At 36.5% G+C, this 20,820-nt stretch overlaps 1 protein-coding gene across 5 annotated transcripts in view; it reads right to left on the minus strand.

Annotated features, from left to right (window-relative positions):
* The window catches only part of CORIN (corin, serine peptidase), a 127,617-nt gene that overhangs the window by 21,102 nt on the left and 85,695 nt on the right, over positions 1 to 20,820 (minus strand). For all 5 annotated transcript variants that reach the window (XM_032110135.1, XM_032110138.1, XM_032110134.1 and 2 more), the window contains 6 exons: positions 16,893 to 17,124; positions 12,764 to 12,909; positions 11,909 to 12,016; positions 7,581 to 7,694; positions 5,964 to 6,074; positions 5,119 to 5,248 (listed from right to left, as the gene is read on the minus strand). In XM_032110135.1, coding sequence (XP_031966026.1) covers positions 5,119 to 5,248; positions 5,964 to 6,074; positions 7,581 to 7,694; positions 11,909 to 12,016; positions 12,764 to 12,909; positions 16,893 to 17,124 — 841 coding nt within the window. The remainder of the gene's footprint in view (positions 1 to 5,118; positions 5,249 to 5,963; positions 6,075 to 7,580; positions 7,695 to 11,908; positions 12,017 to 12,763; positions 12,910 to 16,892; positions 17,125 to 20,820) is intronic.

Below are 20,820 nucleotides of genomic sequence, written 5' to 3' on the forward strand. Positions count from 1 at the left end.
TGAAATTTCTCTGGAAAAACCCTTATCCAAATTATTATATTTTAAACTATGTATGTACATGAAAGATGAGACATATCAGATTTAAATCTAACACAACTCTAAAACAGTGAATAAAGTCTACATATTTTAACATTGGCTTATTATTGCTCAAATTTACTAGAACAGCCTTCCACATGTACCATAGCTTTATTTTCAGTAAATTTCAGTAATAAGTTATTAGTTGCCGTTCTTGAAAAATTAAATGAAATGTGAAAAATTTGCTATCTTTCTACATCATCTACAGGATTAAGAGAACACTGTGGCCATGGACAACATGAACAGATTCAAGGTAAGTTAAGAGTATGTAACATTCTGTTGAATGGGTCTAGAAATCTAGATTGAATTAATGAGTTCAAATACTTCCTCTTTGGCATGGAATTTGTTTCCCTAAATGTCATGTTTATTCTTGGAGAAAATTTTTCATTCAGAAGTTCAAATTTATTATGCGGGTATGACAGAAGGATTCTGGGTTTTGTTTCTGTTACGTTTTTTAAGAAAATAAGTCATCAAGCTGAGCTTCCATTATTCCTGTTGCAGAAATAGTTACAGAGTAATAAAAACACCAAATTAGATCATGTAAAAATGAGAGATTGTTCATCCAGCAGCTTGGCTGCTCAGTTGTCAAATATTAAAGATCTTTATACCAAAGACACAGAGTGAAAAAGTAGCAGGAAAGACAAAAGGCCAGGCAGCAATGAGAGACTTGCCCTTCCCTTTCACAAATACACTCACAGCAGATGCTACAGCAGAGGAAAAAAGGAAAAGGAGCTACCTGTTTCAGTGGATCACCAGTGACACAGCCTCCAAGAAAGGGAGCAGCAGTCACAAGAAGAGATAATGGTAGATTTTTAAAAACAAGTAACTTGGTAGACTGCTGTGATTTTATGCTGATATTGCTAGACTAGAACAAGTAGGTGAACTAAAATTCCCTTTACTCTGCTGGGTACAAGCTCCTGAAGTTTATTATATTTGCTATATCACCCTAGTGCAGCTAAGAAAGACAAGTCATTCCACTGTATTTTCACAGAATGACAGAACTCCACTACTGCCTTTATCAAATTTTAGAGCTGACCAGACCATGCTTTTATGATCACCATTTCATCAACAAAGAACGTGGACTTCCAAGTATATGAAAGCGGGTTTCTTCAACTGAACATCACGACAAAATACATTCTTCCAACATAATGTTCTGAACCTCCACAGTATGCCCATCTTCAGCAGCAAAGCCTCTAGCACACACCAGGACAGATGTGAGACTGACTGCTGTTCTGTTGTCTACCTGGGTTAACAGAAAAATTAATTGCCAGAGACTGCATTTAAATTCACTGTATTGAAATCTGGGACTCAGTCAGAAGTCTCTGAATAAACTTATATGTCCTGACATGAAGAGGCACTGAGATTAGGTGATAGTCCCATCCAGTTTTAAACTGTGAACCTTAAGGCTTGAGCATTCCCATTAAGTTCTTAGCATTACAAACAAAGGCTTACTTCATATTTAACATTTTTTTGTACTAGAGGAAAATGTAAGAACTGCTAGGAATACACACTGCATAACTTGAGCAACAGCCATCATCAGCCCAAAGTCTTTCAGACAACGCTTGAAACTTGCAGTTTCATGTGACCACACAACACATTCCATGAGTTGTGTTGTGAAAAACTGGAAAACCACATCGTCTGTGGAATTAGAATTGGCAAAAAGCCAGGAAAATTGCTTGCATTTTTGTGAAATGGGCAGAATAGAATAAACTTTTATGTTGCTTCAGACTCAAGGCTTATATATTCCAGACAGACTGATATTCTGTAAAATATGTTACCACTATCAGTTAAATTAACCTAATTTTACCCACTGTTATTTAATTATTTTCATTTGGTTTTTTGAGATTAATTTAGCCTAAAGTATTAAAATATCTGTTGTTTTTAAATAACTAAAATATCCAAAAGCTGTTAGAAACATTGTCTTTATATTTTAAACATTATCACATTATATAGCAATTGGGAATTTTTATTTGGCAAAGCACCAGACAGTTATGAAAAATAGTTTGCAGAGCTTTACAGAAAATAAAAATGCCATATGCTCCCATTCATTGTAATTCCTGGTCTAAGGCATTAGTAAATCTTCACTTTGATATCTCACATGCATTATTTTTCTCTAAGAATAAACAAGAGAATTGTTAAATCAAAATCAAGTGCTGCTATAAGTTATTATTGAAGAAATCTGCACAGCCAAAAAACTGAGTGGTTCTGTAGTGTGCTCTAATGTGGACAGGATTTGTATATTCACAGCTTTTATTTTCTGAAGGAGTAAAATGAAGTTGCTCACATCGGGAATACTTGCAAAAAAGCACTGTGTGAAATACGTTATATTTATTTATTACTTTTTTTAAAAGGCAAAAAGGAGGAGTTTTATCATTATTTGAGTTCTGTGCAATATACAGCCTAATTTACCAGTACCCTCAATGGTGACTAGAAAGAGCTTATTAAAAACACCAATGTCATCAACCTCACATTCAGCCATTCTTGTTATAAGTCAAATAAATAATGTATGCGGGACATAAATGCCAACAGATGACTTGAAGTTCATGGCTTCAGATCAGATTTCACAGTGGCATGAAACTCCAGTTATCCAGTCTTCCATTCCACCATATGGAAAACGTTACTCTCTGTGACATTTTCACTGAATCCCATTGCAATGTTAACAAAATAATTAAATAACTGTATTACTCATATTAGTCCTTTTGGAAATCAGTTCTGGTAATGCATTTTAATCTTTGTTTTTCTTACAGCTCTTCAAAGCTAATTTACTGTATTTTTGGCAGTGCCACTTCACAAAAACTTGGAGAATAGCTAAGTAAATCAAGCTTCAGGTGATTGACAAAATCAGGCACTAAGAAAGGAAAAACAAACGCTAGTCTGGTTTTCTGAAGCACTGCAAGAAAGAATTAGAAATTATTATCGGAGTCAAACTGAAGTTGTAGACTTCAGATTTGAAGTGGAATTTCCCACTGCCCTTCACAAAATTACCTGTCACTACTAAAAAGATCTTGTAGAAAAACTGATTTGTAGAATATGTCACCCTGTTAGAAAATGGATTTGTGAGATTTAAGAATCATTTTTGTCTCTTACATTTCTTAAAAGTGCAGGATTTGTAAAATCTGTTAGCAAGCATCAGTGAAGAAGCAGGAAGGTATCAGTTTCTACTCATGCTGATTTCAGCCTAGGCACACCTCTGAAAAAAGGAGGGAATCAGAGGTCTTGTGATAGTTTAATACCTTTTCATTTTCCTAGCAGCAAGCATCATAGGAAAGAGAAACAAATTTTATGTCAGGACCAACGGCAAGGTGAATGTGAGTCAGCAGAGCCCTGCCACCCAGGAGGGCCAACCATGTCCTGGGGGTCATCAGGCACAGCATCGCCAGCCGGGTAAGGGAGGGGATTGTCCCGCTCTGCTCTGCACTGGGGTGGCCTCACCTCGAGTGCTGGGGGAAGTTCTGGGTGCCACAGTATAAGAAAGATATTAAACTATTAGAGAGCATCCAAAGGAGGGCCATGAGGATAGTGAAGGGACTGGAAGGGAAGCCATATGAGGAGTGTCTGAGGTCACTTGGTTTGTTCAGTCCAGAGGAGACTGAGGGGAGACCTCACTGCAGAGAGTCTGCTACAACTTCCTTGTGAGGGGAAGCAGCGGGGCAGACACTGATCTCTTCACTCTTGTGACCAGTGACAGGACTCAAGGGAATGGTATGAAGCTGTGTCAGGGGAGGTTTAGGTTAGGTAACAGGGAAAGGTTTTTCACCCAAAGGAGGGTTCAGCACTGGAACAGGCTCCCCAGGGCAGTGGTTACAGCACCAAGCCTGTCTGAGTTCAAGAAGCATTTGGACAACGTTCTCTGGCACATGTTGTGATTGTTGGGGTGTCCTTGTAGGAGTTGGACTCAAAGATACTGATGGGTCCTTTCCAACTCAGTATATTCTATGCTTCTAAAAAACTGAATTATGAAGAAGAAAAACATTCTTAATGTTAAGACCATTGCTTTGTTCTTAGACAACAAAGTAGTTGTAAAATCAATAACTATTTCTGAAAGTATCAAAGGAGTTTAAGCTTTATTAGGATGCTAAATAAAGCCAAAGCATAAAGATAATGCAAATATTATTTAGATACAATAAACTAGATAGAGGAGTATAAAATTGTTGTATGTTGGAATGGCCAGCAGTCCATTTACAGATGGTCTTGAATTCGGGACATCTGTTAGAACTGATGTCAAGTGTCCCTGCAGTGCAAGACAATAAATTAAGTGCAGACTCCCTAACCCAGGGTCTTTATCCTCCTGTGTACTTTGAGAAAGGTACAAAGAACATGCATGTCAATATGTGTAGTGCTGAAAGGCAAACAGAAAAGACACTTGGTCATTCAGTTTGGGGGTCAGACTCTGACAAAAGGTATCCTTATATACCATCAGATTTGCCTCTTCCTAGTAGGACACAGCTGTGAATATCAGAGCAGATTAACTTGTTTTTTATCCAACAGTTATATTTTGAATCAAATATTCCACAATTTAGTGTGCATGCAATAAGAAAGACACATAGAGGCTATTTCTTTTTCCGAGTTCCACACAGAAAGCTCTCTCTTTAACAATTTGTTGTTCAGAGATGCCCAAGTTAAATACATTCACTTGTCTAACTCACATTATTTACTGCAAAATGCAAATAAATGGAGATAATTTTTCCTGTGTTTCCTCAGTCTGCTTTAATTCTTTAGGAAGGAACGGAGTATTGTATTGCCAAACAATTCTGAGTCTCAGCAATAATTGCAAGTTCAAATATTGAGACTTGGCAAAACACCATTATTGTTTCAAAACACTCTTTTAGTAACAATCATGCAATGTTTATAAAGTGGTGAAAGTGACTCGATTTTAGTGAAATTCTATTCCTGCCATAGTTCCCAAAATTTCACTACCTCTTTTCTCTGTGAACCATTTCCACACTAGGTCTAACATTGCAGTGAACAATGATCATTCACATATAACTCCAGCACTCCAATTGTCCTAAGAAATTCATCAAAGCTACAAACTACTGACCTTACCCTAAACCCATCTGATTGCAGGCCAGCTGGCTTAAGTTCTCTTGCCACTCATCAGCACAAACATGATTATCAGCAGCTGACCTGTGAACAGTCAGGAACATCAAGGAATTGGTGTTTTTAGCCAGTGTAACTGGAAAGAAAAAAAGGAGGAAAACTTCAATATTATTTCAAGTAGTTTTATAAATGGCAAACAGAAAACACACAACTACATTCAAGAGTTTTCCAAGTTGCTGGCACTTTTCCTAGTTTTACAGGCTGAACAGCCATGCAATTTAAAACCAAGGCAAGTGTGGCTATCAGAACCTTGCTAAGACTGAACAGCATGAGACACTGAACAGCAAAGATATCTTGAGGGTAGGAATAAACCTGAACACTTCTAATTCACCAGCACAGATTCACATAGGCTGCTGATAGCCTTAGTTTTTATAGCCTTAATTTATTTAGAGAATCTAGATAGAAAGATCATCACCATTTCTTCTCTCTTAATCTGTGTATAAAAGTTCAAGAACTGCTTTTATTACATGCAAAAAAGATTCTCAAAAGGTCCCTCCAACTCTCAACATCTTCTTAATCTCTCCTCTATCCACAGTACTTTTCAGATTTCACACATCATCTACACATTTTCTTGCCATATCACTTTTCTTATATCTTTGCACTGTGACACTTCACAGTGAGCTTTTGGCCTTCTTTTTTGCCACTTCCTTGCATACTTTCCCAGCCTCACCCCAGTCTTCTCTTTGCTAATAGAAGGAGTGCCTCTCCACCACTGTATTCTAAATTAAATCACCAGTGATTACTACCATCACCCAAACATCACTTTGAGGCACCCCACAGCAGAAACTTACCACAGTCCCATTCATCTGAGCTGTCACTGCAATCTGCCTGCCCATCACACCAGAGTTCACGTGGCACACATTCATGGTTGGCACATTCAAGTTCACTCTCTTTACAAAATGCTGCAAAAACAAAAACATGCTCCCTCCTGAGAAAGACACAATCAAAGTGTAATTCACACTGAGATGAAAAATTGAGAAGGAGGGTGAAGGTAGGCGCAGATCAGATTTATGGAACAAGTAACTGAAAGAGATTTGCAACAAAATTCAGCATGGATACCACTGGGGCAGAAGGTGGTTGCTTTCATGCAGTGGCAGAGGGCATTGCAACTCAGAGGGAAGGAAGAGTGTCCGGAAATGCAAGATCTGTGATTACTTAGTATCATTTGTGGTCTTGTTATATGTAACCTGTCTAAGCCCCTCAGAAGCTGTAAGTGAAAATACTGTTCCATGCTTTTTAGCTGATCCAAATTTGTTGGATTCTTCATGGTTTTGCTACAATGAATACCTATTTCCTCTCATCCACAGCAATTATATATTGATTTTTGAATTCAACTTTGCTATTCAAAATTATATAATTATTTTTATTTAGAGGTGCAGAACTGCTGTACTGATAGACATGTTCCAGTTCACAGTTGGTTGCTGGCTGGCATCCTCACATACGGATTTCCAGAGTCTTCAGTATGGGAAGCACAAGAGCTTCCATTTGCAAATGACTTTTAGCTCTCCCTTCCAAAAGGCAGGTGTGTAGCAGTACAGGACCTTCCTCGCTAACACACTTCCAGCTTCTATAAACCCCATCATTAGGGAATTCTGAGACCTGAGGGAGGGCAGAGAGGGAGCAAATGCATGGAAGGCAGCTGCATTCAGTTGTGCCCATGTTTGGCTGATGTACAGCATTTGTACTGCCATACAATCCAAGCATTTATTTGCAACACGAGTACAAAAAGCGTACTCTACAGTGAAAACCATACAGATAGAGCAGGCAGTGCTGCCTATCTCTGATCTTTCTGCCAGCACTTTGAGCAGACTTACACTGTGCACATGGACAGTATGCCCATGCCATCAGCGTACCATAAGTTTTGTATCTTAATTGTTACCACAGTTTGGATTATAGAAGAAATCTGTGGAGCCAAGAAAGGAAACAGAATCTAAGAAATGTCAATCAAAAAGAAACTAAATAAAGATGAGAGACATATGAAATTTACCAAAAAACAGATCAGAAGGAAAATCAAGGAGAAATCAAGAAAAAAAAGAGCAGTGAGCAGCTATGCCTGTATAAAATGAAGCTGAGGAAACTTGGGAAAAGAAGTTAAAAAATCTACAAGGAATAAAGAAAAGAAGTACAAAGGCACAAGAACAAGGAGGGAGAAAGAGAAGAAAAGAACAAGAGAGGACAAGAGTGACCAAACAGAGATTAAGGGTCCAAGGATGTGAACAACAAAGGACACAAGATGAGGAAAGAGAGAAATTGGTGCCATAGAAAAACTGAAAAGGAAACTGAGGGAATCACTAAATCTTTCTGCCTACATAAAACATAAAATATTTTACTTTCATTTATTTTGCCCCCCAACATCCCAAAAATGTGATCAGCCCTTTAAGGGAGTAAAAAATCACATGAGTACTTACAGCAATTCTTTTCATCCATCATGTCGGGGCAGTCTGGGAAACCATCACAGATCATAGTGTGTTTGATGCACAGCTTCTTCAAAGGACATTCCCAAAGACCCCTTTCTCTACAACCTGGAGGCAGAGAAGCACACTTCTGAAACACTTGCATGCAATATCGAATCAACTGTTTTCTTCCTTAAAAGTCCTGAAACTCACATAATATTTTCACTTAAAATATACCAAGAATAATTACTAATGAAGAAATGGAAATAAGATTGGCACAGTGCACACTTGATAAATGGGTCTAAATATTATAACACTTCATAATACTTCAGTGATTTTAAATAATAATTGTATTATGCTACACATACCTATAACTAATGGTTTAGGCATTAGCTCAATTAGCTCAAAACCCATACACCACTATTCTTGAAATACATTTACTAGTAATATAAGAACTTTTCTAATCCTGAAGTCTGTAGAAATTCCTTGGTCGTTCAAAAGCAAATCCTATAAAATCATGGAATCTCCATGAAACAGTGTAGAAATACATACTTTTTTTTCTGGCAATGCTGAGACAGAATCTAACACAGAATCACAATGAAACATAGAAAGAGAAGAAATCTTTACAAAATTATGTCAAAGTGTTTTGACAGTAAAATTCCTGTTGGTCAGCTAGAGGAAATTAAGAATAGCCCAAGCTACATTTTAGAAAGGAGTTTTCTCTGGTTTTATTCCACTTTTTATTTCCATCAACTAATAAAATATTTCATTGTGATACCTGTTTAAATACTTTGACATATTAATGTCCTGCATGTCTGACACTGATTTTAAAAGAAGCTGTAAAAATGACGTGCTGTCCTGATTAAACCAGATTATTTGATTGCCTTGTTTGGCCTCTTCTGCAGAAGATACTTTTCATTTTAATCTCAGTGCAAATTCAAGTGATAGCCCTGATGCTCATAAATGCAAATAGTTCAGGTATAAATTTACAAACAGCACTTAAAGCAGCACCTCTCTTTGCCTGGACCTGGAACTATGACAGCAAATCAGCAGTAAGTTACCAAGCAAATCTATTGTTTCCAATAAGTTTTAATTCAGAAGTACATATTTGACAAATATGAACCAGAGAATCTCTACTGGATTATTGGAAAAGTCTATTCAGGTTTTAACTGTACCTAACTGTGTGGGGTGCTTGATTTTGTTTAGACTTGAAAATCCATGTAAATAAATGTTAAAGCATAGAGAAATAAAGAGCCTTAACCCTTGAAACTAATTCCTCATGATCAAAGAACTTTCTTGGGTATCACCACTTTCCAGGTCTCCTTCTTGACAATATTTGTGATAACTATTAATGAAAAATTAATTGAAACCAAAGAAAATCTCTACTCTTATATAGAACAAGGAATGTCATGTTAGGAGTTTGATATGAATATAAAATAAAAAAGCTTAAATCCCCCATAATCGATGAACCTTGCAATTTTTTAGCAGATTCTTTACAATTCATTAAATACGTTTGTCTTTACTCTTCATCACACATTACAGTGTTACACTGTGAAGTGTACCACAACTCTCCAAAACTAATCACTTACAGAAATACAGAGACAATTCCCTATCAAAAATTCACTACTTTCTGAATTCAGTGTTCAAATACACTGTTTTGTTGGTAGAGACCATGTACCATTTGGAGTATTTATATTTCATCTCTAATTATTTTTGTGACATGCACTTTTAATTCAATGAAAGGGAAGTGAAAGTGGAAGTAGGAAAACTTGTCTATATGCACATTACCCCCAGCCCAAAAATACAGTTTGACAAGAGCTATGGTTTCATATAGGATCTTCATAATAGGAAGGAAGTTACCAATTGTTATTCACATATACATTTTCCATGCAATTATCATTAAATCATTAACGTTAAGACCATCACCATTTTTCTCTCACCTAAAGTACTACAGATCAGAACTCAGATTCCAGAAAACAGTGGAAGAGAGTATAGGTTTTGAAAGTTATGTCCTCAATTTCTTTAGTAGGTGTAGGACCCTCTTCTGTTCCCTGCCAAAGGCATTGTTCAGCAGCCAGCAATTTAATACAATCAATTACAACCAAGTATATTTAATACCATAAACTCACATGACATTGTTCATAATAATATTTTTTGGAAATTACCTTCCCTACACTTCACTGCACTCAGAAGTCTCACTTCTAGTAATCTCAGTCAAATTTTCTCCCCAAATCCCAGTCTAAATGGGACTAAAGTCTTAGGATTTCACTGCAATTGCATGGCTGAGATTTCCTTTCACAAAGACCATGTGAAAGTATGACAGGGATTGCTAACAGAAAGAGACAATGGGTGCTGAATACAGCTCTACTCTGCATGGCTAGAGTATACCTTGGTCCCTTTGGGTGCTTCTAACTTACATTTTTTGGCCAGAGTAGTTCAAGCACAAGAAAGCTGTAACTAGTCTTTTTTCAGCCTCCTTCACCTTGCACTGTAAAGTTGTTACAAGTCTGTCATTTAAAGCACTTCAGATACAAGGGTTTCAAATTAAACATTCAGTGGTTTTTAATGTTATAAAACCAATTACAAAGGATAAAGCTAATAAAATTTGAGCTAGCCATTCACACATGGAAAGATCATCAAGTTTTGATTTTGTCCTGCATACATGGAATATGAATAAGTCAGAGTTACTTCTGGAGCTCTACAAGGACTTTTTGTTCTTCAGTAACAGTATTAGCCCTGGTCAAAGTAATGTCATTCTGACAGAGGTAATTTCCTAGCTGATACAGTCTTCCATATTTATAGAAACTGATAAGAATGCTGCTGATTGCGTGTGACATTCTGTCTAGACTTTAGAGAAAGAGTTCCACTCGAGAAATGAATGTTACATATTAGAACAATATTTCATATGTTAATGTCTAGGAGAACAAAATTATCCTAAAAGACACATAACAATTAGTTTTCTAAGGAGTTCAAAATTGGTGGCAACAAATAATATTTGGCAGGGAGGACAATTGAGACAATTGATTCAAAAGTAAAGACCTGTCAAACTCTGAAAGAGTCACTGTGATCATCAGCTCTGACTTTCCTTTATAATCCAAACAAGAGAATGACCTAGTAATAAATTGTATTTCAGAGAGCATATCCTTTTATTCCTTTATTTCATTTTTACATGGGTGGGGGAAGAGAAAGAAAGAAAGAGGAGAGAGAATATAAACATGATCTGGAAACTCTCAGAGACTGAGAATACATCACACGCATTGGTGATAAATAACCCTTTGGTTACTGAAAACATTAAAACAATCTGCTTTTTAAAAGAAGTATTTTATACGGCTGCCAAGCTTAAATTTTAGCCTAGCTTTAGCTTTCTGGTGTTGGATTTTATTTTATTGTCTCTGAGTAGAAGTTCTCTTATTGCCACAGTTTTTTTGCTCACATAAACTCTGCTTCCCTCTTAACCTGTCCTCAGTTTAAAAAAAATAAATGGGTTGTGCACCTCAGCCCTACGGTGCTGGAATGTTTTCCAATCCTTTGCTCATATGCACACCTCTTCTCTAAATCCTTAGTGATGTATAATTATTCTCATTGCCCCTAGGGATGCCAGGCCTGCATGCAGATCTCCCTGAAGGCTACACCTCTGTCAATCAAGAAATATTTAGAACTCCCTTCTCCCGAAAACCCTCCTGCCAGCATGTACAAGGATACATAGTGACCAAGAGATTTCTTGATTATTCTCAAGCTCAATATATCCCCTTAAGTTAAAAGCCAAAAGCATCTATACAAAAACTCAGAAACTCTCATATTGGAGAATAACTTTGAGGGTTTATGCTTGTACTTGTAACATGAGGTTGACCAATCTGAAAAAACATGCAGAATCCACTTCAGCAACACAATACATTATAATGATATCTTTTGTCTATACATCATAACAAGAACACTATCATGTATAAATTTAAAACTACATTTACAGATTCAAGATTTAATCTGCCAGGGAGTTACATTTTAGCGCAGTAAAACCTTCAGCAATATGAAAAGAACTAAATCTGCAGAATTTTTCTTAGCTTGATTATTTAATGAATACTCAAACATGCCAGAGTATGGTTATCAGAATTTAAATGATCAATAAACTATATTCACGTTGATTAAGAAGCATTCTTGCTATAGTATTTTTACTGATACTGTCTTAAAAAATTCCAATACTTTTAAAAATATTTTTACAAAAAAATACAAAAAAAGGGGCTTATTCTCTGAACTGTCATGCTACAATTCAAGTAACTGAATGAAAGACAAAGCTAATTTTCTAATGCTGCAGCTACTCTCCATTCCAACTCATTGAATTTATTTACCACAGCCGTCCTCATCACTATCATCCTCACAGTCAGCTTGACCATCACATCTTCTGGAAGCCAGGACGCACCTCCCAGAACGGCACTTGAAGTGACTGGGTGAGCATTCTGTCAATGACAACAAGCAGGGAGAAACAGGACTCCATAAGATAAAAGCTTAATCATGACATGGGCACCTACTTATCACAGGGGCTATTTCAGAAGGCTAAATGACACAGGTAGAAAGCTCGTGAGACTGGAACTATGTATCAGGCGAGACTCTTAACAATTGCACTGGGAATGTGGTCCAGCAATATTTTCCAGAGCTCTCCCTCACATGTTGCCCTCTGTCAAATGTCATTGCTTTGCCAAATCACTGGCATACACTGTCTAGACCATGGGTATGAATTTCCTAGCTACTCTCCTCACCATTGTGGTGTTGTGTTATGCATTGAAATAAGTATGAGAAATCCCCAGGATTAAAATAAATAAATAAATAAATAAATAAATACCAGACAAAGAAGAGATTGAGAATTATGCGTCTATTTGAACTAATAAAACCAAGTATAAATTTCCACTAATTAGCCCTTTCATTGTTTCTGCCTCATCTCACAGTACCATTTTGGGACAAAGGAGTGGAACAGAGCTGGCAGATCTTTAAGGAACTCTCATTGAGCGCAAAAGGTAGCAATCCCCAGGAGCAAGAAACCCAGCAAAGAAGCCAAGAGACCAGCATGGCTGAGTAGGGCAACTCAGTTTGGAATAATTTTCACAGCTCAAATATTATAATTTAAAGAGGAAGTATGAAAAAACCAAACACCAGCGACGTTGGGAATCCATTTAAATCTTTAATTTGCTTATACGTATAGGAGATACCTTCTACATCTTCATCTGGTGTTAGACAAGTTTGGTTGTCTGAGTTCTCATCCGGAAACTGAGTGCAGTCTGTATCTTCTGGCCACTGCAAACCTACAATCCCAAGCACAGCCTCACAGCGCTCCTTAGATTGTACACATAATGTCCTGAGGAGACAAAGCAGAATTGCACCAAGTAACTGAGTGAATGTCTTCAAAATTCCCAGATACTAGAAGTTAATAATCCTAGCCAAAGTTAAAGATGAAGATCAAGAAAAAGATCAGTTAAACAGATGTTTTAATATGAAAAAAATACATACATCAAAGAATGGTACTGTTGAAATGTTATTTTAAGTTACTGTTATGCAGTTATGTTATAAATAGGCTAATAATAACTAATATAACTGTTTACAAACATGCTCTCCTCTGTAAGAGATGGCAGTGAATGTTTTTTAAGAAGCACTAACTGCTCTCCTTCAGGGAAAAAAAACCAAACACATTTTGTACTAGTGAAATGCTACCTCTTCTGATTATGTTACCACAGAAACCATGTGGTTTCAGAAGGACAAAATATTTAAACCGGCAAACAAAAGAGTGAATAACTCCCCAAGGAGTTCAATAAAATTAAAACTTACAGAAAAGCAAAGCACAGACTAACCCAGTCTTAAGGCTGTTGTCACTTAGACCAACAGAAGCTTTTATCGCATCAGGAAAAGGCATGAATACAGTCCTTCAGCAGCTTTTTTTTTAACCATATAGAAGATGGGACTCACTATGCAAAATTCATTCAATCCACTGAGATTGAAAATCATCCATCATGTCTCTCAAAATATGCACTGTCAAATGCTTCAAAATTACAAAGAGAAAATGCATAAAGGAAAAGTCCCCTAATGTTTTAAACATTTAGCCACTACTTTTGCCTTGGGTCCTAGCTGTAGGTTGAAAAATATTCAACCAAAGGATCCCACCCTTTTTTTTTTCCTTTCATGTCACTTTTAGCTTGCCTTAATTTGATTCATATTTACATATCCTTTTTCTAGATACGCTCCTTTCATGGAAGAGATACTCCTTTCATGAAAGGCCTTTTATTCCACTCATTTTCCTTTGACCTTTTGACTAATGGAACTTTTTTATTTTCCTGCAATTAGCTTTGGAAAATTCTGTGACCAAAACAAACAAAAAAAATTCATATGGGATTAATTCTTTTATGCGTTTTTGGGAAAATTATACAGTATTAATCCTCCCAAATTTAATTTTGTTTTGAGGAATTAGATTAAGAAGAGTCAATGTTTTTCTGCACCAAACAATTCACCAGAGAGTTGCGCAACCAGAAGAAATGGAATGATGTTAGCCAACCATGTTACAGACTCTCTCTTCCCTTTTAGATCCTCCTCAATATCAAAAAGGTTGACTGGCACTACTTTATAACCTCAGATTTCTGAATGCCAGAATTTTTATTTTGCAATGACATAAAACAAAACCCACAACAAAAATATGATAATATAGCAGAGACATCTAAGCTGCTTCCGCCCTATGTTTTCTGCACATTTAGATCTTTGGTCAAAGCTGACCTTTTCTAATGCATTATAAGTCATTTAGTCATCTGTCTGTGGTGAAAGAATTAGAATCTATTTAATCCTCAAAGTAGGCCTGGAGTAATATTATCAATGCCTTATCAGAGCTGAAGAATATTGTTCAGAAACTGAAAACATACATATCAATGAAAATTGATATGTAAATTGAAAACATACATACCAATGAATGTTATAAATAAATACAGTTCTTTCCAAAAAATCTCTTTACCTGTCTTCTTTACTTTGAATAAAAGTGTATGAAGACTGTTACAGCTAAAAAACAATGCATGACAGCCAAACTAACACAAAGGCAACAAAAAGCCTTGCAAAGCGGGGACAGCTGTTTTATACAGGAGCAGTAGAGTTAAAATAATTTAGTTATAAACCTCCTGGAATGAAAAAAACAGATCCATGTGCCTGTACCAAAAAAAAAAATCGAATGCATCTCCAATAAGTTTGTATTATAATAGACCTAGAATTATAACATTAATGTGCAATTCATGGTTGGAAAGCACACTTTGACTTAAAAAGCACACCACTGAAAAACTGCATTAGCTGAACTCATTCATATTTACAGGAAAAGACAGGTAAAACAATACATATGTCCTGTTAAGCTCAACAAACAACTGATATATTTGAACAAGAGGGCAGTTGTTTTGAAAGTCAGCAGCAGATTCTCAGAATATCATTTCTGTGCTGAAAACGTAACATTTTGTCATCTCGGACCTTCGAATTGTAAAGTAGGTTTATAATTATATTGACATATCAAATTAATTTAATTTTTATTGGTATGAGGTTATTTTTGTTTTAATTTCTAAAACTTTTGTAGCTTTTACATTATATGTTTACCTGGAATTCTTCCTAAAATCTTATTGTTAAGCAGATAATAGTACTATCTAGTGGGACCTTCAAAGGTCTCCCTTCCTAATAAAAGCACTATTTGTGATCTAACATAAAAGCGAAACCTAAAAACTATTGTACAAGTAGAGTTTTGAATCCTACGATTTGAAGTTTTATGTCATATATTCAATTTCATCTAAATTTGATGTTACCCTGTTTCGAGCAGGAAGCTGGACCAGATGACTTTCAGAGGTTCCTATCAAGTTAAATTGTTCTACATGTTCTGTAAGTTCCTCTTCATCTGTTTAATACTTTAAATTTCAAGATTATTCAACTGTATCATGATACTCCCTAAAATTTTTTAGCTTGGTATGACAGTAAAGAGCTGATAATTTAACTTAACGTCCCTCTACATTAGAATAAGTTAGTCCAATTTTTACTTGTTATACTGCTTTCTTAAAAGAAAACACTTTGATTTTCAAACTAGCAAACTGTAACTTTGCAGCTATCCTATATGCAGTATTTTCTTTCCCATTAGGTTCCTATGTGAGAATTTAACAGTATATTCATAAACTTCCTTGTGGTTGCCAAGGTTCTTGCCTTGCACTAAAAAGCACATCACTAGACAAAGAACCATTACCTATTTGCCAACAATATCACGTGGTAAGAAATTTTAGGATGTGTACTGCAATTTTCAATGCACTTTTCTTTCAATACAGAAGATGTTAATTGATCAATACTGTCAAGGTAGGCCCAACAAAAAAGGCAGAAATACAGAATGAGAAGGCTCTAGCAGCTAGTAGCTGAAAGAGCTCTGCCTGTTGTTCAGGTCTATTAGATCTCCTAACCTGCAACAACTGCTGATAACAAAGCCATGACATCTACAGAACACAGTCTCTTTCGAACAAAGCACAGTGATTTTACTCAGTGAGGATGGTGAAATAGTTAATCTGACAAGATGAAAATGTAAGTTAGCCTGGAATTCAGAATAATGTGGCACTCCTAATTTAGAAAAGTAAACATTCATTAAAATCTCAGGGCTTTTTGAGCATTTGGATAGGTCTTTGCACCAAGTAATGTACTAATGCAAGGAACTATTACAAAATGTTAATGTTCCAAATTAAATTAACTGATTCTATGTTTAAGCAATCTTTATAGTGGCACAATTCTAATCAAACACACAGAAATGGAAAGTACTTCATATAAAGCTAACAGCATCCTTCTTGTCACCTTGCTCAACAGTGGAGTGAGCAGGTTCACAGAGCACTGGGTGAAAAACTGGCTGAAGGATCCTGGCAAACAGGGCTACATCTGGCTGGTGACTGGTCAGCTGTGCTGCTCCTCTGGGCTCAATTGCAGGGCCTGTCCTGTTCAGCAAATTTATCAATGGTCTCGATGCAGCACTTTAGTGCATCATTAGCAAGTTTGCTGATTATACAAAACCAAGAGATGGTATTGAGTCTCAAGGGACAACAGTTCTTTCAATTAGGCAACCATCAAGGGCATGAAATTTAACAAGAACAAATGCCTGAATCTGCACCTAGGATGGAGTAGCACCAGGCACAAACTGGAGAGCAGCCCTGCAGAGAGGGACCTGGACATGCTGGTCAGAAGCAGCCTTTTCCTGTGCAATTCCAAAGCAAAATTTTTGGCATTTTCAAAGAAAGCATAAAATTGGGGAAAAGTACTATGACAGACAAAGTCAAGAATTAAATGAAATATGGTTTAGTATAGTACCTGCAAGGGGGGATCCGCTGATTTGTATGGGGGTCACATTTTGGTACTAAGATTGTACAGGCAAAAAACATCAGGTACTTGTAGCAGTTGGTCTGAACCAAAGCTGGGAAAAGAGAAGACTCCCAGCTGATAGAGGCTTCCTTCTGTGTCCTGTGGCCCAGGTAGTTTGGGTAATAAGTATAGTTGTAAGGCAAGTTCATACAAAGTTCCAGAGTAATTGGTTCACACTGACCTTTCACAGAAAGAAAACAAACAGAACCACAAACGATGTGAGATTAAATTAAATACAGAAGAAGTAATTACATACATATTTAACAAATTTATCAGTCAGGGATATGTCTCAGGCTTCAGAAACTACAAGTTCCAGAGTTAGAGATCCCTTACGAGCCTATTCATAACAGTAAAGGTGGGTCTGAATTCTGCCTACCTCATAACCCATTAAGATACTTTTATTTCCTTATTAATATTCATTAACTTTCTGAGCCAAATCTTAACTTCAAGGTGGTACAATAAACCACCCTCTAAAAATAGATTTCTTCTTTTCAAGTCAAGATTCTGATGATTTTCAAGAACTCCTGTACTGTACAGCAACACGCTTCCCACTGGTGTACCTACTATGCTACCACTGACAGGGCAATTGCCAAAATTAAGAAGACAGGAACCATTGGATACCTTGGGTTGGAAAGGATCTCAAGAGGTCTCTACTCCAATGCCCTGATCAAAGCTTGGTCAGCTCTGAGGACTGACCAGCTTTCTCAAGGCTTTATACAGTCAGGTCTTAAAAAATCTCTAGTGACAGAGACTTCACAAATTCTCTGTACAGAAAACAGAAGCCAGGATTTGCTGCTTTTTTTTTTTTTTTGCTTTTTTTTTTCTTTTGCTTTTTAAATACCAAGATCTGAAGGAAGAATGGGGACAATTAGGTTATGTAATTAGGTTATGTATTGCACAAGCATTGAGCAAGAGACAGTCTACATGTTAATAATTTAATTCAGGTAAGACATAGCTAATAACAAAAGAGAATGATAAGCGGAGACAAAACAGATGCAACAGCTACAAGTCCATATGATTATAGATATTATAGATATGTTCAAAAATCTTCCAACTTTTTGGGGTTTATCACAACAAATTGTGAACTAGCCAAGTATTTTGGATTTTTAAAACTTGTATAGCTTTTGTATTTCTCCTCAAATTGGTATTCAGAAATACTTATTTTTCAATTTTCCACCATAACAGAAAACTACAGAGAGAATTTCACTTCAATTCAGACTGAAATTCAACTTTTTTTTGGCAATGAGGTGATTGTGGAATTATTTAAACTTATTTACTCTGGATATATGAGAAAGTTTTCTACAAAAAAGTATACTATTCAAAAGTAAAAAAAAATGCATACATTTCCCTATTCTGGGAGCAAAAATAGCTTAATATGATTAATATTCTCTTCTAGCCAGTTGCCAGCATCAGTTGCTAGTACAGTGTGGCAACTGTGTCATCCCATAGCTGTATCTTTGAGAGGAAGCTGAAAGAAGATCCAACAGTCAATTATTCAGCTGGTCAGCAGAACTGGGCACTCTCATGGTGTGGCATTTGATGTTATAACTTCTTTTACTATTTACCTCTAATCTGATGATCATGAAAAGCTCATTTTATATCCAGCTTTTCCTCACTGCTAAATCCTGCCATACTACCAGCACTGAACTATTTCTGTTGCCTAAAACCACTTAGTCACATCTTTGGGGTATATGAGGTTCAATGACTTTAACAATTCTCCTCACATTACTGCTATTTCCTTCTCTTCATGATGAACCACCCTTGTCCTTCCACACTTTTGCCTGAGATGCCCAGATCAGTTTGGGCTCATCTTTTGATTTTGGCTAGGAAACATCTTTCTTTGATGTGTACAGAACTTTACATGTTCATCAATATTTCAGGATGAACACAAAAGTATATGCAATATTCTAAGTGTTTGTATAATGTAACATTATTCAAGATTAAAGAGTTGAAATGCACATATACCATTCTCTTTTATTATGCCTCGTATTCATAGGGGTTTCAGTGAATTCTGGAAGAAATTCTAGTCCACTGAAATGCCACTGGAGGCTTGCTCTTTACATGTTTTCAATATGATTATCATTTTCACTCTGCGTTTAGAAAGCTTCTACTATGTTATGCACAGAAGTGTCATTGTAGCTTTGAAAATAATATTGTTGACTGTCACAGACAATTCCCAACAATCCACAGGGTAATATACAGAACATATGCTCCAGGGGAACATCTGAATCATTTCAAGTAACCCAAAGGTTAGTCTTTCCTTCTGAGTTTGTCCTACAGTTTAAGAGGTCCTGCTACTCCCTTTCTTGTAATACATAGGGGTGCAACCTGATGAGTGGGGAACAAGGAATAAAATTCATTGCATCTTTTATCCTAAATTTTAGAAAAGCAAGCAAACAAACAAAACAACTAAATAAAAAATCAAGCCAACAAAAAAACCCACAAACCAAGACATTACCACATAGACTATGCCTGGATTTAATATCTTCCTGTGTTTATTGCTAACTTGCTCTATCCATTGGAGTCTCTACAACCATTCTGGACAATCTTTACTTGCAGTAAAAAAAGTGCTCATGGTCAGAGCTTCATTAGGCTCCTGTGTTTCATTTTGTGCCAATTGCCTCTGATCCTGTCACTGAGCCCTGTCTTCTTTACACTGTCCCTTCAGATATTCATTCTGTTATCCTAAAAATGTTGTAAATACATTACAATGCCAGCCTAAACCAATCAGATATTATCACATACGGAAAACATCCATCATATTCAATACTGGGAAATGTGGCCTATGCTTTGGAGCTTTTCAACCAAATAGTTATCCGGGCCAAAAAGCACTGATTTGTCAAAACTGAAATTTTCCATGAGAATTCTCATTTCTTACCAAAGACGAAAGAACTCTGGTCAAAATACGAAGAGCGAAAACAATATGAATAAAAGACAATAGTAATTCCAGATGTTACGCAAGAAAAATCTCTCCCAAATTGTCTTGTTGATCCATTGTGTATGAAAAATTAAATATTCACTGGACCAGAAAAGGAGAAAGAGAGATGATCCAGAAGACTAGTTCAGGTTATGTGTTACTCCTGCTAAGAACTACAGAGAGTTGCCCATAATATTTTGAGGAAACATCTTCACCAAAAAGCTGCTGGATTTCTCATAATACGGCATAGGAACATTGCTTTAGAATTCAAATATTACATGTCAAAAATCATAAAACCATAGAGTGGCTTGGGTTGGAAGAAGCCTTAAAGATCATCTTTAAGGGGAGATCTTAGTGCTTGTAGCAGTTAGTGGGAAGGTGTAAATCAGATGGAACCAGACCCTTTGAAGCATGCAGGGATAGGATGAGAGGCAAAAGACACGAGAGAATTCCAATTTTCTGCATGGAAAATAGGTTTTTACGATGGAAGTGCCCTAACAGTAAAACAGACCTCTCAGAATGACTGTGGAATCTCTGTCCTTAAGGACAGAGCTGCTCAGCTGCACAAGTTTATGGGCAACACAACTTAATTGGCACTGATTTGATCAGGAGTTTGGGCTTGTTGACCAAAGGTGTTACCTAACTTCCTTCTAATGCTAAACATGGTACATAAGATTATTCCTTCACAAAAACATAGCATTGATACACAACACAAACACAAAGCATTGATAGAAGCACATGTAAAGCATTTATGCTTTATAAAGTATATTACAGCTTTACTTTAGCAGCATCTAAAGGCCCCAGAATGAGTGGTGTCTCAAACAGTTGAAGGTGATAGTCACAACTCTAGAGGGAATATGGAGTTTGGACTAGTTGACCTTCCTATGTCCATCCCATTCTAAATGGAATAACATTATCCACACAAGCTACCATACAGTATCAAAGCATACCTTGCAGAGA

Source organism: Corvus moneduloides, chromosome 5, assembly GCF_009650955.1.
Source record: "Corvus moneduloides isolate bCorMon1 chromosome 5, bCorMon1.pri, whole genome shotgun sequence".
Taxonomy (NCBI): Eukaryota; Metazoa; Chordata; class Aves; order Passeriformes; family Corvidae; genus Corvus; species Corvus moneduloides.